Source organism: Crinia signifera, chromosome 1, assembly GCF_055691185.1.
Source record: "Crinia signifera chromosome 1, ASM5569118v1, whole genome shotgun sequence".
NCBI lineage: Eukaryota > Metazoa > Chordata > Amphibia > Anura > Myobatrachidae > Crinia > Crinia signifera.
Window position 1 is genome coordinate 72,340,741 of NC_139217.1, and position 24,119 is coordinate 72,364,859.

Here is a 24,119-nt window from a genome sequence, read left to right on the forward strand (position 1 = left end):
AATAGCAAAACTGTGGCAAGGCATGATGGGACTTGTAGTTTCACAACAGCTGGAGGGCCAAGGTTGGACTTGCCTGCACTAATGTGCTCATAGTCACTCTATTTCCATACTTTACGTGCAATGCCCATGTTCACACTTGTTAATGCACATGGTAAAAAAGAAACCCTCAACCTGTACACACAGCACGGCAGCTGCAATTGAGGTGCACAGGATTAGACATATGATGCACATTCCTGGGCAGTGCCTGGAAGGTAACTATTCAGACACACAGGGTTGGCCCATCTATTGGAAGTGTTACAGGCATGTTGCTGAAGTGGTTGTGTACACAGACCCATAACTGCTCATATTGGAGGACACACACAGATGGAAAGTCAGTACCTACCGTAGAGCTGGTGCAAGTGTCAGTAGTGCGATAGATGGTGACATTGAAAGATGCCCCATGCTGTATTACGTTGTGTATAGACAGTGACAGGTGGACATCTCAGTCCTTGCACAGCTGTACACACAGATGTACACAAGGGCTTTGTAGTGGCATTTGAATGAAGATGTGCTGCTGGCAAAAGCCACAGACATGGATGGAGGTACGTCTGGTTCAGAATAAGGCCACTACTCTGGAGAAACCAGAAGGTGCACTGTATACCTCACAACAGTCCTGTTTTTGGGCGGGATGTACTAAGGGGAAAATGCGGTAAAAAAAAACCCTTTTACTGCATTTTCATATGTACTAAAACCCCGCTGCCACGTTACCGCAGGGCAGGGTACCGCCATCTTTGGGTGGTGATACCCTATAGAAGCCTATGGTTTTTAAAGCAGCCAGACTTCCTTCTGGCTGCAGGGGGGAGGAGGAGGCGCCAGGGACAGCCTGCTTAGCTGTCCCTGGTGTGAGGGGAGCAGGACACGCCCCCAGGAGGTAACCCCGCACACCACATTACAGGTATCGTGGGGGGGCCTCCGTCACCGCACCGCGATGTCAGCCACATATGTTAGTACATATGCGGTGGTCGACGGCTATGTATATTATTACATCCCACCCTTTGTGACACAGTCCAGCTGTCCCACCCATGGGCTGTAGTGTTCAATTGGTGGTGGGGGGGGGGGGGCAGTGCCCTGCGTATGAATAGATGCTGTGTGTATTCACAGCTGCCTGCTTACCGGCAAGGCTGCTTCACCCCTTTATAGAGTAGTCCTGTGTTCAGTGAGATTTCTGCTTGTTCGGATTGCTATGAAAATGTTTGCAATGTACACCTTGGCCAAGTTCTCAATATGCAACACGGCAGTGGGCGACAGGGAGAGGCAGGGGGAGGCAGAGTGTGACAGGGAGAGGCAGGGGGAGGCAGAGTGTGACAGGGAGATGCAGCGGGAGGCAGAGTGTGACAGGGAAAACAGTGGGTGACAGGAAGAGGATGACAGATGCAGCAGTGGGCCCCTTAGTCCTCCTGGGCCCGGTGCACTGCACCTGCTGCACTATTGGTAGTTCCACCTCTTTGGCACAGCACTAATGCCCACTAAAATTCTGTTTCATTTCAATGCTCTCATTTATTGCTCAGTGGAGCAACAATGTCAATTACTCGGTCTGCCTACATCAACTTTGTACCACCTGTCTTAACGAATGTTTCCTTTTTTGCTTCTATATTACTCCTTGGAGCCACACTTATGTCTTAAAAGAAACATTTGAATTTAGTGATATTGTTTTATAGTATGGGCAAAATGTACCTAGAAGGTCAGAAATATATATATAGGTACACCAGCTATTATCCAGCACCCTATGTTCCAGCAATGTGCCGGATTATATATTTTTTTATGGATTATTGGTGGCTCCCCCACCTCGCAATTGGCCCTTGCACCTGGTCCCCCCTCACATATACACACAGCATGACTCCCTTACACAGGGTTAATCATAGGGAACATGGTTTAGATAGCAGAGTCATTTAAACTATATGTCTTGATGTTTTTCTCTATACTTGCATCTAGTCCCTGAGAGAACACTCGGTCCTAAAACATGAACATCCGAAACAGCACAAGGAAGACGTCGGTAAAACCAAACGGCAGAAAGAGGCAGAATCTAAACATCATAAGGAGCAGTTCGCTAAAAACCGAGAAGACTTAGCGAAGATGCACGCAGCCGAGATTAAAGCCATCCAAACTTCCATGGAGGCGGAGAAGAGACAACTGCAGAAAGTACAGTAGGAAATTCAGTCATTTCAATGTTTCTACCGTAAAGGAAAATTGGAAGCAAAATAATTTTCATGATAATTTAGACACTAAGGGGGAAATTTACTAAGATCGAATGGGTACGAATCCATTCAATCTGTAATTAGGCCTCGTCCCGGTGATTGGCTAATTTACAACCAGCCGAATGCGGCTGATCATCGTATGTAATACAGCCGAGTCAGCCGGCTGTTATGAATGGCAACGCCATCGATAGAACACGTCCGTATGCGGCCATAGTATTCTATCTGATCGGCAGATTTACCATCATGCGTACTGGTGAATTTGAATACAAATTCAGCAGTAAATACGAATGTCAAATAGAACTGAAGCCTGCAGCCTGCCAGCCCATGAGCCTGGTGCTGGTTATAGAAATAGACGGGGCCACACTTTTTTGTCCCCCTGAATTTCTAAAACCAGGACTGGTTTTAGAAGCCTTGGTCTGATTATAGCCGGACGGCAGGGGGGACCCCATGATGGTTTTTGAAATTATTATTGGTACTTGTTTCCTAGCAGGGCACCCAGTTTTCTTACGTACACTACCGTACTGAAATCGCATCACTTCGCATTAGTGCCATGCGATGCGATTTTTTAATGTAATTTATTCAGTGCTCTTTTGGCCCCAGGGAATCACATCGCATCACACCTCCTGCAAAATCGCATGCGATTTTATAGGGTGTGATGCCATGCCATTAGCTATACACTTATATGACATACAATGTGGTTTTACTGACCCAACCCCCCACTATCCACACCACCCCGAAGCGTGGTGAGCGGCGGTGGAACACGTCCTCCCGACCTTTTCATACCCCCACTATCCACGTCGGCGCGGAGTTGATTTTATATAGTGTAGCGAGCTAGTGAGCCACCGAGCCTGAAGCGTGGCGAGCACATTGAGCCCCGCGAGGGGACGCAGAATACATGTAAAGTAATCCGCATCCCCTCGACACGCTTTGGGCTCAGTGGCTCGCTGCGCTCGCCACACTATATAAGATCAACTCCACGCCGACGTGGATAGTGGGGGTATGAAATGTTGGGTGGATGCGTTCCGCCTCACCACGCTTCGGAGTGGTGTGGATAGTGGGGGGGGGTGACTAAAACCTCATAGTATGTCATACAAGTGTATAGCTAATGGCATGGCATCTCACCCTATAAAATTGCATGCGATCTCATGTGATTTTGCGGGAGGTGCGATGCGATTACATTTAAAAAATCGCATTGCATCGCATCACGTGGCACTAAAACGGCCCATGCAATGCGATGCGATTTTAGTACGGAGACTAGCCCTGTACGCTTAGAGCGTACTGGGCGCCCTGCTAGGAAAAAAGTACCTTATTTTTATTATTTTTACACTGGGTATCATTGGATGGATCTGACTGATCTGTGTGATGGTCCCGCATTGTACGTATTTGGTGGCCGTAAACATGGCCGCCAAATCCGACCAGCTACGAAATCGCAAAATATGAATCCGGAGAATATGGCAGCTTTGTAAATTTGTTGTGTTCTCCATTCATATTTTCGGGCCTTATGCGGTGGATCCCGTTCATATCCGTCCATACGGGATCGGCCAACATTAGTAAATTTTCTCCATAGGGGCTCTAGGAGTTCTATTGAAGATGGGATGTTGCCAGGGCCGGCGCCACCACTAGGCAAACCTAGGCATTTGCTTAGGGCGCCGGCCACTGGAGGGCGGAAAATGCCGCCCGGGTACCTGTACCTGTCTATTTAAATCTGGCGGCGGAGGCAGCGGGGGTCCCTGCAGTCTATTAAAAATCACGAGCGCTATCCGCCGGGCTATGCGGAAGCGCTTCTAGTGTGAAAACTCTGGCAGCACGGCGCACGCTGATCTCAGCCAATCAGCGTGCTGCCAGTGTTGTCACACTAGAAGCGCTTCCGCATAGCCCGGCGGATAGCGCTCGTGATTTTTAATAGACTGCAGGGACCCCCGCTGCCTCCGCCGCCAGATTTGATTAGAGAGAGCGCCGAACGACAGGTACCCCTACCCCCCCCCCCCCCCCGGCACCGGGGCGCCCCCAGCCCGACTCGCCTGGGGCGCTCCGGTGCCTTGCACCGGCCCTGGATGTTGCCCATAGCAACCAATGGGAATCTACATACTTATTTATTTAGCACCTTCTAAAAGATAATAGAATCTGATTGGTTGTCCATTGCAACATCCTATCTTCAATAGAACTCCTATCTTAGTAAATAAAACCCTAATGTCGGGATGCACTAAACCTCACCGGTGCATCCCGCCGCAATCACATGTCCATCGCATTCATGCTAATCGCATAGGCACTAACATACACAATAAGTAACACAAAGGACAGCTCTTCCGATAAGACCCAGGAGTCCATCTGTGCATGCGTGATGATGGCGGCTACAATGCATGCTGAGAGGGATTAAAGTCAGATCCCTCAACCAGTGCAGTGTAGAGCTGTCCTTTGCGTTACTAAACGCACATGCGATAAGTATGGATGCGATGCTCATGCGATGTGCGGCGGAATGATTCAGTTTAAAAGCCTGTTTTGAGTTTACTTTAAAACCACCTCAAATAATCGGATTATTTAGTTGAGCTTAACTGTCTAAAATTGAGTATTTACTAAAAATTATGATGTGATGTGAGTCAGTTTTAAAAAATATAAAAGTTAGTTGGTATTATTTAAATAGAAGTTTTATTCAAAATCGGCATAGAAATAATTTTTTTTTTTACCAACATAAGTAGTAAATGAGCAATTAGTATACACTGCAGAAGCACTAATGGTTGGTCTAATTTTTTTTATTTTCAGTTGGTTTTTGCTTTAGTAAATCAGAAAATTCCAAAATAGATTAAAAATCAACTGAAAATCAGAATGGACTTATAAGACAAGCCTTCCACTGTTCCCAGTACAAAAACTACACCCAAATCGTTCTTGACCACTGTTAAAAATCACTTATATCTGTATTATAATAGTTGGTGATAGGATTTCCTATTGCTGCTTATTAAAGTGATTTAGCAATAAAACATATCAGGTATGTGCAACTACTCAACTGCCTCGGCAATACAGGCTAGGAACGGTAAGGCTTAATTCACCGCACTCTGCGAGCCAGGAGTCGGACTTTCCATTCCATTTGTTGAATTAAAAACAGAACATTTAAAAAACAGAATAAACATGTTAAAAAATGGAAATATATTTTAACAATATTACAAAGTGAAAACTAATTGTATTGTTTGCAGAAACAGCCACCATAGGTTCCTATAGGGCTTCTGAAATGTGAAATATGCCCCATACTGAGGTTGGAATGACAGCCCATATACTCCATCCCAATATATTTGGGAAGACTTTCTTGCTGATTGGACTACATATCACAATCCTAACCCTCTGTTTATGTCCGCTTCTATTCCTGCTGTGTAACCCCAGTTTGTCTGCCCCTTACCTTTAGAATGTAAGCTCTCACAAGCAGGGCCCTTTTCTTAGAATAGATCTCAGCCACTGTTATAATTTCATCAACGTCCACTGCTGCAACTGTCTTTTATTTACCATGTACCTGTCCTAATTTGCATTTGTACTGGAAATCACAATCTTTCTTGTATTGTTCTTTGCTCATCTATGTATTGTCAGGCGCTGCGGAACCCTTGTGGCGCCCTCACAATCAAATGGAAAAATGAAATATGGATGTGGAGGTGCTGCACTCCGTAATAATAAGCTGATCATCTTATTATTACAGAGTGCCGCACCTCTGCATCTATATATATATTTTGTGTGTGTGTGTGTATATATATATATATATATATATATATTTATCTATTTTAATGTCATCATGGTTTCAGGAACATGAGATGCATCTAGAAGAGCTGAAAAAGAACAATGAATATGAGATAAATCAGTTGATAGATGAGAGAGACGCACTTTATATTAAACTTCAAGACTCCATCTGTAAGGTACAACAACTATTACTATCACAGTGTAGTTTATGTCATTGTACAGCATTGCTTACAAAGATGTGTGTGTGTGTATATATATATATATATATATATATATTTATATATATATAAATATACTGTATATATATTATATATGCTCTGTCCCTTCTGCTCAATGAATGTGTAGTAAAAGCTTGTCCTGACATTATTAGTGCATGCTACTAGATTTTCCTTGCCCACTGGCTGATGACTAATGTGATTATTGATCACTGTAAGAAATGACGTGATCTTGTTCTGTGACCCTTCATCATTTTTGTAATGATTAATATTTCGGCACTCTTCTATTATATTACTAGATTATGCTTTGGGCACTGTCGCCCACTTCCCTTCCCACAGGCTACTATTCCCAATAGATATCCATGAGGACAGTAACACTGCTAGCCCTGAAGGTCCCATGTTCTGAACCTAATAGTGGAGAGCAGATAACAGGAAAGGTCCTCCAACCTAATTATAATATTATTAATTGATTAAATTTTATGCAATCCAATTAGAATGGATGCAGCTGCTATGCTGGTACCCTGGGCAGAGAGGGAGAAACTCCTCTAGTCATGATGAGGTAAATGAGTCAGGAAATTTGTCATGCAGAAATGAGTCACCCAAGTTCCGTGTACCAAGCTGACTGACGCACTGACTGCATTAAAGTATTGGACTAAAAAAAGCTTAAAAAGAAAAGATATTTTCTGGTGACGAAATTGTGGATGAGAAGCAGTAGTGACTGCTAAATATTTCTGGTGTACTGTATCATACACTATCTTGAGTGGAGTGTCTATGGGTCACCTGTCACACTGCATCTGCAACACTGTTCCAGAGATGCCTGTGTTAACCAAACAGGAATTTGCCAGGCCCTACTGCTGATTGACAAAACAGGGGGGTTAGTCAATCGCACAGGAAGGTGTAAATTGTATTGATAGGACCCCTATACATCTATCTACATGGTATTAGTTATTGATAGTGGGGTGTGCTGCCATTGGACAATGAATAGAACACAATAGGAAGGAAAGGAAAGATTGTCACTAATTCGGCGCACCTGGGAGAAAATTATTCTAAAATATAGCTTTTATTGGTTTATTTCTTAAAAACAGCGACATATAAAAACACAAATAAAGGTAAGACAGGGTAAGTATAAAAGGGGATTAACCCCGCGTAGTGTGTCCCCTCTATCCCCAATAGGTCTGTAGTGATTCTTGGTGTAAGATACTGTAAGATTGGATCAGCGCTTTTAATTATCGGGTATTCCTAAAATACCTTCTGATTGGTTACAGGGCGAGTAAATCATATATGTATAGTGCTATTTCCAGCGTTATTGACACTTTACTGCGATATAGCCAGATATATTGTATCTCGCTGTTTCTCGATAGGGCACATACAAAAAATTGTTTACAAGAACACAATGTGTGCTGGAGGCACTTTACTTTGATTGCACAGTGTGTATGGTGCTGTTTCCAGCGATTTGACAATTTATTGGAATGTATGCCAGATGTATTGTGTCTCACTGTGTCTAGGTGAGGCACATACAGTAAATTATCTAGGAGAACAGCAAAATAACCCCTTGAGTCATCCTTCTGCTGATTGGCCAGCCCTTAGGCCTGGGTGCATGTAGATTGGTTGATCCATTTACCAGTTACTACAAAATATCTACACTGTACCGTACTATGGGGCAGATGTATTAAGCCTTAACAAGAGATAAATGTAAGGTTGATAAAGAGAGATAAACGTCCAGCCAATCAGCTCCTTACTGACTTTTTTCAAACACAGCCTGTAACATGGCAGTTAGGAGGTGATTAGGTGGATGTTTATCTCTCCTTGGGCCAGATTCTCTAAGCTTCAAAAGTGATAAAATGGAGAGCGATAAACAACCACCCAATCAAACACAGTCTGTGACATGGCAGGCAGGAGCTGATTGGCTGGCTGTTAATCACTCTCCATGTTATCACTTTTGAAGCTTAGAGAATCTGGCCCCTTATCACCCTTGCATTCATCTCTTGTTAAGGCTTAATACATCTGCCCCTATATGACATCTTGAAATGAGTGTAAGAGATGTTTAGACTGCCCTCTTCTTACTCCTCAGTAGATGGTGTACTGCACCATGGAAATAATTTGTAGATATTCGGAAATTTCAGTGGGCAGGTGACCAAGTGTCGAATCCAGTGGCAACATAAGGCATTACTCAAATATTGGAATATCACCAGTATGACCATGTAGTTTTTTTTTGTATATGTCCTTACTTCTATATTGCCTCTAAAATAAATGGACCAGTGTAGTATTTAATGTCCTTACTGCTATACGGCCATTGAAATGTGGAATGAGTTGAACATTTGTTAGACTGTTTGAAAATATCCTGATATACATCAGATGTATACATCTCACTTATTTCAGATCACACATTATTGGATCGTACAAACACAGACCAGTGTAGTATTCAATTTCCTTACTGCCATATAGCCATTAATACGTGTTCAAGCACATAGGGTGACCAACTTTCCAATGAGCCAACCCGGGACGGGGGGTCTGGGTCTGATACCAGTAGTAGAGCGACGTTGTCTGAAGTCAGCTCATCTGGCGGCGAATATAAAATAAATTACACAATCTAGTGACCTGATCAGATACATTCCATAAGAATTAGTGGGAACAGTCCAACAGTTTTTAGTTGTTTAGATAAATTATTATTATAAATTTCAGATGGGGGACAGCCTGAAAGGTTTTGCACTGGATGCCTTAGTCAGTATAGGGAAAGTCTTTGTAAATCCCTCATATAAATAGAACTTTTTTATCTCACCCACATACGCTCAATGTGATGGATCCCCACTGGTCCGACTGTGCCATTTGCACACCGTCGCAGCAGCCGGTCACCAGTACATTACCGCCGGGGAGACAATTACTGGTGCTAATCACGCATTGTCGGCCGGCCGCCAATGCCAGACTGCGCCCGCCCTGCACAGCATTACTGGGAGTGTGGGAGGGGACGTGGTCATGCGGCGGCCGCACTAACCAATGGTGGTGAGGCGCCCACCGCGTAACAGCTTCCCCTCCCACACTCCCAGTCCCAGTAATGGTGTGTGGGGCGGGAGCAGTCGAGCTGCCCTTCAATCCACCAACAATTTTAGTTAGTTAAAACCGGGACTTTCCGCGTTCTGGGATGGGTTTGGCCAGGACACGGGATTTTATGAGTCAAAACCGGCACAGTCCTGGGAAAACGGGACGGTTGGTCACCCTACAAGCACACTACCCAGGAATTTCCCTGCTCAGACCTGGGATTTTCTCTTTTGCAAAATACTGGGTTCTTGTTCGAGACCCCCTTTACACTACACCACAGACCCTGGAAAACTGTTTTCATGCAGCCAGGAGCAAATTCCTGGGTAGCGTCATTCAGACTTAACCCGGGTTGCCAAGCAGGGAAGAAAGATCCAGTAAAAACACAGGTCAGTTGCAGGGACGGCAACCCGGGAACACGTTCCCTGGTTGGTGCTTTTCAGACAGAACAAAATTTGCTTGATCATGTGTAAAACCTGGGATTATGGAGGATGTCTGAATGTAGTATAATATGTGGAATGAGTTAAAAATTGGTTATGAAAATATCCTTGTTTGTTTGTTTGTCTGTTTATTTATTTATTTTAGCAGAATAAGACTATTCTAGAGCAGTGTGAATTATCCAGTCCTTTGAAATCTAGTAGGGAAATAATGGTGGATGTAGGACTCTCCCCAGAATCCAGAATGAAGGAAAACAAAAGGTAAATGTTGTTTTGGCAAACTGTATTATTCCTAAATGCTTATGTATGAGATAAATGTCATTAGGGCTTTGCATATGTAACTCTTAAGGGTTCATGGTACTGACCACCGTTAGAGAACACTGATATCATCCAACAATATCACCTGCTTGTTTGGTTGTTTCCATATTTGAATTTTGGGCCTCAGAAAGAAAACAACCTGTAGCTAATCTGATTGGTATGTTCCTATCAGCATATCTGGATGGCTGAAAGACAACACCAGAGGTGGATTTTCTACAAGGCAACCTCCTAGGTAGATGTATAGGGCCCAGCAGGTCCCAAGAGGCCCCATAAAGATACCCAGGACATGTAAAACATTCCTAGAGGAACATTGTGTGACTACCGCGTGATGTCATGACATCACATGGACCTGCTGTACACCCAAAGTAACATAGAAACATAGAATTTGACGACAGATCAGAACCATTTGGCCCATCTAGTCTGCCCTTTTTTATCCTTCAGGTAATCTCAACCCTTTTTGATCCTTTGATGTTCTTTGATTAGATAAAAAAATATTTGGACACACAAAATGGTCCCATCCTCTGTATGTGGGCAGTCAGTTTGCTTTAAATGTGACACCTATATTCGTCTACTTCCTAGAGCCTAATTATAAATTGTATGTAATGTCGATGTTCACGCAGCTGAGTATTTATCGGTAGACTGTGCACGCGCCAAGGTACTCTATCGATGCCAGCTGAAATCAACAGCAAAAATATAGTGCTATGGATTGTATCAGGGAGGAGGGGCCCAAACCAGTATCTTGCTTAGGGCCCCATGAGGTCTAAATCTGATTCTGGACAACACAATATGTGCGACATACATATGGTCGACATGATCAAAATGCCAATATATCGACATGACAATGGTCGACACATGAAAAATCATGAGTTTTTCAACACCTTTACCACCGTACCATCCACGTGGACCCTGATTGGAAATGGTCAAGTGGCACGTGAAGTGAGGTCAACGTGCTCTGGTATCAACATTGACACCAAAATAACATGAAAGCCCATGTCAACCTTTTCATTTGGCAACATCTTGCTTGTCTTGACCTTTTTTCAGTGTCGACATTGGGCATATTGACCGTTTGGGGTCAACCTTTTTCAAACTGCCATCCTGTCTGCCGCTGCAGTGCCAATCCTAGATGGACCACGTGTTTGTGCAGCCAACGTGTCTCTTAGCATAGTCATCCAGCTACCTTGGCTTGGTGCAACCTTTTGGCCTAAAATTAACATTGTGAGGTGTGAGTTGTTCAGGATAGACTGGAAATGAGTGGAAATTAATGTTATTGAGTTTATTAATAGCATAGGAGCAAAAAAATAATAATACATTTTAAATAAAAAATAAGAATACAGATAAAAAACACGAAACACCGAAGGGTGGTGTTTTGGAACAGATCCAAAACACTGCTGGAGATCCAGATCCAGAACACGTTTCACAAAACACTAAAAGTGTCCGGTGCACATCCCTGATTAAATCTATTCATCAACCTATTTTACCCTGGATAAATATTCATATCAGTTGGTTTCAGATGATGGAGGAGGCAAAAATGAAGAAATTATAAGTTAAAGGGGCCTGATTATGTAATTCATCATGTTTTGGGAAAGGATAGGGAGCTAAAGACCCTTAATTTAGAAGAATTCACCTCTGAGTTATATAGCTTGCATAACATAACGCTTCTGTCCATCGTGAAACATTTCTACTTCTTGAAGCCACTTCTTCAGGTGTCTGGAGTTGTTTCTACCCGTAACTCAGTGTGTCCTAGAATTGCTGCAGAGTAGCAGGCATGCTGGCCTAACACAGAGCAGCTGTCCCAGAGCCAGAGTAGCTTTTTAGATGGGTGCATCGTGGCCGATGGGAATTTTTGGGTGGCAACCATATGAGCAAACAAAACTGCTAAGTCTCATAGGCAGTGGCAGTTGCAGTGAGGTTGCAGTGCAACCCAAAATTCAAAAAGGAAAGCAACACCAAATACCACCCCAACCTCAACCAAATATTGCTGTGCGGGACTCACTGGCAGTTGGTGTGGCTCCCCTATATAACTTTTTGGACTAATCTTCAGCCACTGGGCAGCCAGTATCTCTACACAGCCCAGAGTGACAAAAAGTGGGGACCACACCCTCATATGTAAGACCACACCCTATGAGGCCACAAACCTTTTCACCAGTACATCACGAACATGCCCTCCCCGGGCCTTCTTAACAGCAGGGCCCTAGGCAAAGCAATGCACTGGGGCCCCTACTAAAGTTAAAAAATCATAATTTCCTGTGGTGTATCGTCACCTGCTATCAGCCATCCAGCAATTATCATGCTTACAGCCAGTAACTGCTTGGCTGGAGGCCGGTAGAGAATGTTTCCCGGAAGCTGTAATTCACAACTAAAGCAGCCCGGCAGCAATCTCTACACTAGCCTCACAAGAAACTCCAGAGGCACCAGCAAACCCCTGCTCGAAGGCCCATAGAATTGTGGGGCCCTAGGGCAGCTGCCCATTAAGCCCATGCATTAAGATGGCCCTGGCCCTCTCACCCCGAGTGTTACCTGAGATAGGGATGCCCAATGTGTTGTGGCCATGTAGCTATGCTTCCAAACTATTCTGTGTCCGGCATTTAGGTGAGAGATGGATCATGTGCAAGTGCCATTACTAATTATGCCCGTTGTAGCTGCGGTTGGAAAAACAGTGGGTGGTCAGGATTTCTGCTTGATATCATAAAGCTGGTCATAGACTTGTCCAATTTGGCCACTTTTCACCCAATTCCGAGAAATCGTGTGAAAAGTGGGTTAATCTGATGTGTTTGACATATGATCCAATCTGATGCGCGGTCCCGTGTGCATCGGATCGGAGTCGGAGATCGGACCTGATTGCAGGTCTGTCCTTTAACACGGACAGCCTTCTGGCAGGGGGGAATGTGACTGCATGCAATAAATCCTGCCGCCCGGGCAGTTTAAAGGAATTCTTACACGCCATCTACAGTCATACACCAGTAATACACCACACTGCTTCTTTCTTACTGGCAGAAATAAAGTCAAACATCATGCCTCAAGGCTAGCGTGCATGCATTCTCCAACTACACTGTGGTCATCATTTTAGGAGATATTTCTCAAGTTTGCAAAAAAAAGGCGGATTTGGCTATTTCTTCAGAGGGTAATGGACCAGTAATAAAGCTAGTGCAGCCAATTTTCCCTATGTCTAGCTCATTGGACATAGCGTCTCACTGCTTGCGCTGATCTATATCAGATACATATATTGCGCTTATTCCAGTTCACTACACAGTACAGATCTGCTCATTTGGATACTACAAACACAGACCAGTGTAGTATTTAATGTCCTTACTGCTCAATAGCCCCTGGTTAATCGACCATCTTTAATTTCAATATATGTTAAGTTATTTTCCATCTTCTGATGCTTTGTTAATTAGGCTTTTTATATATATATATATATATATATATATATATATATATACATACACACACACATACTGGGAATTTTCTCTTGTTACCTTGCTGTAAGTTGTGCAGTCCAAACTAATAGTCAACAGAATAGAATATCTATTCAAAATGGAATATCTATATCAAAATAGTATTCTATCTTGCTGTAAGTTCACTGAGCCAGATGGCTGGCTATACCTAAAGGCCAGCTTACAAATTACAAATTTGACTCCATTTCAGTGAACCACTATCATGGCAGGCTCTTGAGATATCCACATGCTTTTATACAGGGCCGCTTCTAGACAATTTAGCTCCCAGGGCGAAGAAATAAAAATGCGCCCCCCCCCCCCCCCCACACACACACACACAGAAATACATGACATGGCATTAAAGAAACTGCTTAATTTGAAAGGGGGTGTGGCTTAATATAAGGGCGGGGTCTGGCAGGAAAACAAGCTCAGGAATTGTCATTGTCCTCCCGCACTTAAGTTGGCAGGCTAAAGGCCACACAGTGACATAAAAAATATAAATTCCCACACAGAGGCCTAGTACACCTCACAGATCAAGGCCAAACAATGACAGGCTACTTAAATCATTATACACTATTTATCCGAGATGCCAATTACACATTATGCTGCACACTGTGATGAGAATTACACATTACGCCACACACTGTGGTGACAAATTACATATTACGCCGCACACCATGATGACAATTACACATTATGCCCCACGCGCCGCTACCGCACAACTGATGCCGTTTACTAATATGCCCCCACAGTGCCACACACATATGCCCCCACAGTGCCACACATATATGCCCCCACAGTGACAGCTATGCCCCCACAGTGACAGCTATGCCCCCACAGTGCCAAATATGCCCCCAGTGCCACACATATATGCCCCCACAGTGACAGCTATGCCCCCACAGCACCACACATATATGCCCCCACAGTGACAGCTATTCCCCCACAGTGCCACACATATGCCCCCACAGTGCCAAATATGCCCCCACAGCGCCACACACATACCCTCCAACATCTGAGGGGAAGAATTCGGTACACAATAGGAAAGGGGGCATAACCACTGGGAAAGGGGGCATGGCAAAGCCTCCTTTCCTATACTTTCAATGGTAAAATCGTGCAGCCTGGCTGAGCACCCTGCCCCACGGCCCAGCGGCTGAGCTCATGTCACATGGCGGCTTGGTGGGCTGCTGGCATATTAAATAAGTATATTTAATATACTTATTTAATAAATAAGTATATTAATATACTTATTTAATATGCCAGCAGTCCACCAAGCCACCATGTGACATGAGCTGCAGGCAAAAAGGTGCTGGATGAAGAGAAGACTGAAGTGATTTAGACAAAGTGCTGCCTGGCTAAGCCACCTACTTGCTGCACTGTACTGGATCATCATCTGCTGTGCTGAAAAGTTAGTGGCAGGCTCCGGACGGTCCGCTGTGAAGATGTTGAGGAGATCCCCCCACACGTTCGCCGGGGCTGGCCACCGCACATCTCTCCCTCAGGCGAGGGGAGGGAAGCGCATCGCGCGTCTCTCCTTCCCCTTCACTGTGTACCTGAGCTGTCAGCCATATCTCGCGGGCTTGGCTGCCGGCCCGCGAGCTCTAATTGGCTGACAGCCCAGTGAGCGAGGGGGGAGGAGAGACGCGCGATGCGCTCCCCTCCCCTGGGATTAATCAGCTCAGCTGTGCCTGTGGCGCCGCGGCGGCGGACAGGGAGAGCGGAGAGGAGGAGGGAGGCGGCGGCGGCGCTGTGGGAGCTGCCGTGCGCCCCAGCTGTTATCAGAGGCGGACAAGCCGTGCGGCGCCCCGGGCTGCTGCACGGCTTGTCCGCCTCTAGAAGTGGCCCTGCTTTTATACAGTGAATGGTTGTCAGCACTCTACTTGGTGGATAGCTTCTGCCATTCACTATCTGGCTGCCAGGTGAGAGGCAGATAGAGAGATGTTCAATGTCTCTCTGATAGTGGATAACAGAATGGCCAGGAACAGTGGCAGATTTTACCTAGGAGCTGCAGGACTGCAGCCCAGATGCAGGCTTCACTGTGATTGGCAGTAACTTCCTATTGGAAATCAGACCTGTCACTCACCGTAGACAGTCCCATTGTTAGTTGTTCCCTCCCTCCAGGATGCTTCTATGGGCTGCTTTGGCTGCAGCCCATGTGATCTGGGGTATACACTGAGGTAGGAGCTGCCACTGGCCAGGAAGCATTCTCTACCTGCCTGCCAAGAAGCTGCAGAGACACCATATGCCCAGCTGGCCCAGTCCATCCCTGTTTGAAGGCACCTAGAATTTTGAGGCCCTGGGACATACATTATGTCTCTACAATATGATGGCACCAAATGCAGTTATGGTGCTGGAGATTGGGATGCCGGCGGTCTTTTTTCCTGCACATAATCCCGAACGGTAGCCGCAAAAATGGTGCTAGAATCATTAGCCGATACAGTTAACCATATAGGCCCTGGTCGCGGGTGGAAGATACTGTGCATCCACACTGAACGATATCGGCCGGGAGGCGAATCATTAACAACATTGAGTGTACACACTAGCCTATATTGTGAAAGATATCATCCAGAAAGCCCTTTCTGACTGATATTTTTCACTTTATCTTCTAGTGCTGGGGTGGCCAAACCTGTCCCCGAGATCTACCATTGGTCCACATTTTCCAAATCACTTACCTGGTGCACAGCTGCAGTCATTACTAACTGTCACATTTCCAAACCTGCTGCATTCATTCCTACTATAGATCCACAGGTTCCCTGAAATACATGAACTGTTGGTAGATCTTGAGGACAGGTTTAGCCAGGTTTAGTGTGTATGGGGCTTTAGGGCATTTTTTGCCAGTATTTAAAACCCGGGATTGAAACCACCAATCCTGGGATTTCAGGATCAAAATGGGTATTCACATGTGATCATTTTCTGCCGGGCAGTGCTGAGCACCAGCAGCCCGGCAAACATGTTGTTAAAAAAAAAAAGCACATGAATAAAAATAGCATTCCCCTTCACAGAATAAAATTCCTGATTTGTTTACACCAAAATTAAAACAAAAAAACTTTTATTTTAATAGTTCACATTCCACTTCTCCATGAAAAGATGGAGAATTGCTACACGGAGAGACACTCAGAAAGACGGCAAGAAGTGCACATTGAATAGGGTTGTTTGCTTTTTGAGACCAAAATTCTCCGTCCAACGCGAGAAAAGCACAAACTCGCCATAAAACACAGCAAATTTTTCTCATTGAATACTGCCCTAAGAAGCATCATTGCAGCATAGCATTCTAACTAAGATGCATTTTCATAAAAAAAAGACACCCGTGACCTAGCGCGCCGAAAGCAGCATTGATAATATCATATTAGCTGTACTATTTCTGTTCCGTCATGAAATGGCTAAAAATGTTCTCCAATGCTTCCTTTAGATGTGAATGTGTTTGTCCTTCAAGCCCAACCCCACCATTAATCACTTCAGGAGGAGAATCTGAAAATGCTTCTGCACAACAGGTAATGTGAAGTCTATTACTTATGTCAGCTTTTAGATTTCGGGTTGCTGCATGCTTTATCTAGAGGCAAGTAGAAAGTAAAATATCCCTTGTCCCTTACCTGCCCCTGTAATGCCGGCCACGCTGTCCAAGGATTTTGGCGGTGCTAGAGACTGGACGCCATCTCTGCCGTAAGTACCCCGCTTGACACCGGTTGTGGGGGAGTTTTGGTGCCAGCAGGGGTGATGGAGCTGCTGCGCTGCCATCGCTGTTTCTGTTTAAAAAAAAATAGAAAAAAGCTTATGGGATTGCCTCAAGCAATCCCTGCTGACAATAATGGTGCACCAGCTTCCTGCTGCCAACAACAAAAACTGAGGAGCTGAGCATGGAGGCGGGGTTATATTGGAGATGAGCGGTGCATCCTGGGATTCCGCAAAGCTTTGCTGATTGGTGCCACGGTCCTCTGGATCCGCCTACAACCTCGATGTTATCCCTGTGGGACCATGAATCCTGAAGAAGAAATGGGCAATTCGCACTCGCAGTCGTTTGATAATTGTCCAAATTGCGATTTCTCTAATTAGCTATCCATGCTGAGTTAGCCCCATAGACACCTATAGTATAACCTTATTGCATTCTCTCAGTAGCTAGGATGCAATAAGATGCATCAGCAACAGAAGACCAAAGCTTGGTTGCATATGCTTGGTTGCATAGGGAGAGGTATCAGCAGTAGAAAGAAAGAAAGAAGTAATAATGCCACTGTATAGGTCATTGGTACGACCTCACCTAGAGTATTGTGTTCAGTTCTGGAGGCCATATCTCCAGAAGGATATAAATACATTAGAGACTGTACAAAGAAGGGCAACTAAAATGGTGCATGGCCTACATCACAAAACGTACCAGGAAAGACTAAAAGATCTTAATATGTATACTTTAGAGCAGAGAAGGGAAAGGGGGGACATGATAGAAACTTTCAAATATATCAAGGGTTTTAACAAGGTACAGGTGGGAGACATTCTTCACAGGAAGAGGAGCAACAGAACACGAGGACATGCACTGAAACTAGAGGGAGGAAGATTCAGGGGAAATTTGAGGAATAATTACTTCACAGAAAGAGTAGTAGATAACTGGAATAGCCTCCCATCAGAGGTGGTAGAGGCAAATACAGTAGTACAATTTAAACATGCTTGGGATAGGCATATTGATATCCTTACAAAAAATAAGGATCAAATATGGTTTGAGGTAACATGTTTAAAAAAGGGGCAGACTAGATGGGCCAAGTGGTTCTTATCTGCTGTCAAATTCTATGACCTATAAATTGACAGGGAAATAGAGACAGGTGGGAAGAGACTGGAGGAGGGAAAGAGGACCGGAGACAGGAAACAGGAAGTCATTACTTCTGTTGTTGCAAAAATGCAGCAAGTTGATGCAGATTATTTTATAAATTGATAGTTTTCATAAACCCAATTGCATTCAATCAATTCCAAAATTCCGAAGTTTCCAATAATATATATTTTTTTTGTAGAAAAAAAAACCTGGTCTCCTTTCAAGATAAAAAGTCTCATCTCCTCTGACCTGGTCTCTCTGTAACACATTCTCTTCCTCCCTGATGTACTTGAGCATTTCTGGCACGTTATCCACTGTGTCTGCTCCGTTTGGTGCCCTATATAAAAAGGTCAATTTGGTAACCTGCAAACGAGGGCAGCAGTGCAATGCCAGGAAAGATACATAATTCACTCATACATATTTAACACTGGCCTACATTTTGAAGAGTATCTCATGTAAAAGACCTGTAATAAGGTAATAAGCACTTTATAAACAATGTGTTACTATCAGGCACACGTACATAATATTGAATGCAGGCGAATAATTAAATTCTCACTCAGGTAGATGGACTATGGCATTGTTCACCTCCTTAGCGTGGCCAAGCGGTAGCACCAAGATGTGCAGTATAAACATCTCGGCTGCCAGATAGGGGGAGTGAAACCTCCCCCTAGTGCTGGTGCGCTTCGTCTCTCCTCCTGGCCGGCTCCACTGGGCATGCTCGAGATCTCACAAAGATCTCCCTGCAGCAGTCACAGACAGTGGTTGTGAATGGAGCAAATAGACCTCCAACTGTTGGAATCAATAGCAGCAGGTGCCCAAACGGTCAGTGCTACTGACCATTCATACATTGGCAGGCACAGTAATGCGCTACCTTAAAGTTTATTTTAAGGAAGACCATAAACTGTTTGTTTAAACCAGGGGTGCAGATATTTTTGTAACCCCCAAATCCTATGTACAGTACGACTAAATTGCTTAGTATGTTGCTCTTGTGTGCAGAGGATCTTATTTCCATTTGTCCAACAGTTAACAGGGTTTGTATTAATATCTTTTCTTTCAATCTAAAGGTCCCCATACACTTATGTGACTTCTTGGGGGGAGAAGTCACATTAGAATTCCCTTTAACCTCCTGGGAACTTCCCGTGAAACAGGGTCGCATTCGATATATCATATGCGGTCCTTTTTGCATGCGATATAATGCATGCGATCCCATTACCCGCTGCCAGGAGGCCACCCGTGTCGGAGGTCAGACCTGCAAGCAGGCCCAATCTCCGACTCTCATCTGATGAGCACAGGACTGCGCATTGGATTGGATCAGATTTCAGACGCTTCGTTTTGCCCACTTTTCACCAACTTCTTGGCCCGATCCGTCAGAATCAGGTGAAAAGTGGCCAAATTGGACAAGTGTATGGCCAGATTTACATCTTTGCTTTCTTTGTGCTGTGTACAGAAATGTAAAAGTGGTATTACTGCTCGTTGTTATGGTATTTGGAGATTTATGTTTTTGAAAAAATACAGTTCTGTGTAACCAGGGTTGGACTGGCCCACCGGGGTACAGGGGAAACCTCTGATGTGTCCCACAGCCTGGGAGGGCCCCTCCTGTAGCTATCAGGTGTTCTACTGTGTACTTGAATTATGCATTATACAGGTTATCTTATTCTGCACTGGACTATGGGGTATGTTATGCAGTGCGTTGCTGTTATTACTCTAGTAGTACATTATCAATCAGGCACTATCTATATTTACTATAAGCAGCCATGCTGCTCCTTTCCCACATATGTTAAATGATGAGAGTATAATCACTTTACCTGCAGTTGTGAAGGATGTTGGTGCACATACAGATGTGTGTCTGAGTGTATGGAACGTACAGCACCCTTTTCTGTAAAACATCCTTAGAGAACTACTGTATATTTTATGTATACAATATTATTGCAGTAGAGATATTTTAAAGAATTTTTTTTTTTATTTGATCATGTTAAGGGGTAACTATTCCTGTCATTCTTATTCCTAGGAAGAAAATTCACAAAATCATTTAAAAGAACTAAATACTCAGCTGGATAATTGTGAGAAAGAGATGTGCAAGCTGGAACAGGAGAACGCAGTCCTGAGGGACTCGGTGGAACTGCTCAGCAAAGAGATAACACTATCCCAGCAAGAGGCTTTGGGGCTGAAGGAAATCCTGAGCAGGTAGAGAGAGAGAGGGCCAGATGTACTAAGCTTGAAAAGTGATTAAATGGAGAGTGATAAACCACCAGCCAATCAGCTCCTAACTACCATGTCATAGGCCAGGGCTGGGCAACACCGGCCCTCCAGATGTTAGTGAACTACTGTACACATCCCAGGATGCTTTGCATTAGTTTTGCTATGTGGCCATGCTGAAACTGATGCAAGGCATGCTGGGATGTGTAGTTCATCAACATCTGGAGGGCCGGTGTTGCCCAGCCCTGTCATAGGCTGTGTTTGCAAAATGACAAGTAGAAGCTGATTGGTTGATGGATTATCACTTAACAGTAAAAAATGTATTACATTTCTCAATTAGAGATATCAATGTATGGGTATCAGTTATCTTTCACCTAATACTATAAATAGGTATTTAACAAATAGGCTAACTTTGCATCTATACACATTTGATACCTCTGTAGATACTTTCACTGATACTGTATACCAATTTTTACATTTAGATGTGAAGAATAATTAGTGGCATTTGCACTTTCTAAATAAGCTAAGGAAACAAACAGACGATTGCAGAAATAAAAACAGCTCTGTCCTAGTAAACTTGGATCTTCTACAGCACATGGATCAAATCATTTATGCAAGACGCATTTTTCAGTTTTCATTACAATAATGTGCAGACAAATACAGTAGGGACTGATTTATCAACAAGTTTTATAACAAACAATGACTTTCAAATCTCATTGGGGGAAATTTAATAAGATGGGCGTCCTACTTCAAATGGGATGTTGCTATGGGCAGCCAATCAGTTACTAGCCCTTATCTTCTAGAAGGTGCTAAATAAATAAGTAGTAGATTCTGCTGGATATAGCAACACTCCAGGTGAAATAGAATTCACATCTTATTAAATTTCCATTTTTGAGTATGGTTAACCCCTTGAGTGGTGGGTTTTGCTGGGGCAGGACAAACCTACCAGGGCAGGTTTGTCCTGCCCCAGCAAAGCCCACCTCAGTGCGTAGGGACACTACACCATCGCTCCCCCTTATCTCTGCTCCGGCGATCATACACCGGAGCTCACGGGTCCTGCCACTGCCCCAGCCGCCGTTCACAACAGGTGACAGGCTCTGGGATGTTCGGGACAGCTCGGGAGGACTCGGGCGCCCGAACTCCCGAGTCCCCCAGAGCCACACAGAGCCTGCCACCTGCTCGCTAAAACTAATGGTGGTGAGGGCAGCTGCAGGGGAGATCCAGCGTATGATCGCCGGAGCGGAGAGTTGAGGGCGGGAGGGGAGAGGAGAGCAGCCACCGGTTGGGTGCCTTGACAGGTGATGCACCAGTGGTGCTTAGCTGCAGGCACCACTGGCACACAACTTAATATTGGTGATATGCCTGAAAATTACAGCCCGCAGCGCAGCTGAGCCCGGAAAATATCCAGGCATACCACTCAAGTGGTTAATGGTGCTCCAGCCAATCAGCTTCCTATTGCCATTTTTTCAAACAAATGACAGGTTTTGGCTGGAGCATCATTTATATGCAACAAGTTTTAAAACGTTTGTATAATAAATCTGAAATAAATAATCAATCCATGTTCCGTAGGTCTGCGTTTATAATGTTGAAAGATATTGTCCTAAAAATTGCTTTGTAATCAGCTTATATAAACCTCTAAAAAAAGGTCAGCTTTTATGGATAAAATACATCCTATTAGTTCAAATGATTAATTAATAGCCATGAAAATGCAGAACAAATACATATATACACACACCTGTGAATATCCTCTGATATTAACAGATATAGTAAGAGTTCACACTTTTTATTTCATTTTCTATTTTTGGAATAGAATGCAGCATTCATTCTGGAGGAACCACTTCATTTCCCCATCATCTCTGACTTTTTCAAGATCTACAAGGCAGGACTGTCCCACTGAAATCAAGGGACAAATAAGAGATATTGGGTACTTGTGAGTTATCCGGGCTGCCGATTTTTTGATTGTATGCCTTAAGTTAAGGCATACAATCAGATGCGATGCGATGCGATGCGATGCGATGACCCGATTTTTCCATAGGAATCAATGTTAAAATGGACTGAGTTCATTTTAACATGGAATTCAATGGGAAAAAGGGGTCCTTTTCATACCCCTACTATCCAAGTGGGCATGGAGTTGGATATAAACCTGTGGCGAGCGTAGCGAGCCACCGTGCCCGAAGCGTGGCGAGCGAAGCGAGCCCCGCGAGGGGACGAATACCGTCCCCTCGCGGGGCTCGCTTCGCTCGCCACGCTTCGGGCTCGGTGGCTCGCTACGCTCAACACAGGTTTATATCCAACTCCATGCCCACTTGGATAGTAGGGGTATGAAAAGGACCCCTTTTTCCCATTGAATTCCATGTTAAAATGGACTCAGTCCATTTTAACATTGATTCCTATGGAAAAATCGGGTCATCGCATCGCATCGCATCCGATGGTCGCATGCGATGCGATGCGATGTGCCCGATCCGACCCGATTTAGAAATCGGCAGCCCGGATAACTCACAAGTACCAGATATTGAAAAGGTCAGGGATAAAAGTGGTCCTAGAGAGGTGGGGGAACTCCTTTCCATCTGCCACCTAATTACCCCCCCCCCCCCCCCCCTTTCAGTGTAGACCACTGGCCTAGGCAGAGCCAGGGCCAGTGGCATGGTTTTTAGTACCCCCACACAAACTATAATGCTTTTCTGCTAGAATTAGTGTGCCAGGGCCAAGGCAGAACTGAACCAGTTCCATCTCACCATTAGAGGTGGTGGAACTCCGTTCCACCCCATCCCCCTACTTTAACCCCTGGAAAAGGTGTCTCATTACAAGTAGAGGGAAAATCCCAGTATCCGCCCCCTACAACGATGAGCATAACACAGTACTACTGAAGGAATGTTAATATTCTGCAGCTTTGAATCTTAATTAAATCATTAAACCTATAAAATAAAATATAGTTTTCATATGGGTGAGGAAAGTGGGGCAGGCGAGTGCTCCTTGGGCACAAGTCAGACCTATTAGTAAGTCTGCAATTTTCGCAGATGGACAAAACCATGCTGCACTCCAGGTGAGGCCGATGTAGCAAACCTAATGCCCCGTACACATGGGGCGATGGGAGCAGTGTGCTAAGAGATCTAGTTAAGCACAGATCACTCAGCACAGATCACTCAGCACACAGCGATGTGTGCTGAGCGATCTGTTACGGGAAGTGTTCTTAATTTAGGGAACACTGGCGATGACTAGATTTACACTGCATGCAGCTCAATCTAGTCAGGCGATAGCGATGCATGGGACCGTGCATTACCGTCACCTGGGGTTATACACATGGAGCGATTCGAGGATTTATTTTCCTCTTCATCAGGTCACCTGATAAAGAGAGAAATAAATCCTCGAAACGTCGTTATTTAAACCTGCTGTGTATGGCGTATTATTTGGAGTGCCACCGGATTGTACTATTATGTGAGGGTCCTATTCTGGACTCTTCGGACGGCACCCTTTAAAGTTACTGTTATTTGCGGAGGTGCTGCTCAAATTGTATGTATGTGTATATATATATATATATGTATCCCCAATATTCCAATTCGCGCTAGAGCCTATTTGACAAAATATTTTTACAAAGTGATAGATATTTGTATGTATGGCAGCCTCACCACTAAGTTCCCTGAGGGATAGGGAACGTACAATACCCAATGTTTTTACCCAATAGTGGTATGGCGCCTATAGTAAAGTCCAAATGCAAAGTTTGCAAATTCCGTGTCCAGTGAAGTAAT

At 44.4% G+C, this 24,119-nt stretch overlaps 1 protein-coding gene across 2 annotated transcripts in view; it reads left to right on the forward strand.

Moving 5' to 3' along the window:
- FAM184B (family with sequence similarity 184 member B) overlaps positions 1-24,119 on the forward strand; it is a 102,984-nt gene that overhangs the window by 40,758 nt on the left and 38,107 nt on the right. The window contains exons 5-9 of one of the 2 annotated variants that reach the window (XM_083162251.1): positions 1,972-2,178; positions 6,017-6,127; positions 9,785-9,897; positions 16,795-16,876; positions 20,186-20,361. In XM_083162251.1, the coding sequence (XP_083018377.1) occupies positions 1,972-2,178; positions 6,017-6,127; positions 9,785-9,897; positions 16,795-16,876; positions 20,186-20,361 (689 nt within the window). The remainder of the gene's footprint in view (positions 1-1,971; positions 2,179-6,016; positions 6,128-9,784; positions 9,898-16,794; positions 16,877-20,185; positions 20,362-24,119) is intronic. The other variant, XM_083162330.1, reaches the window with a different exon arrangement.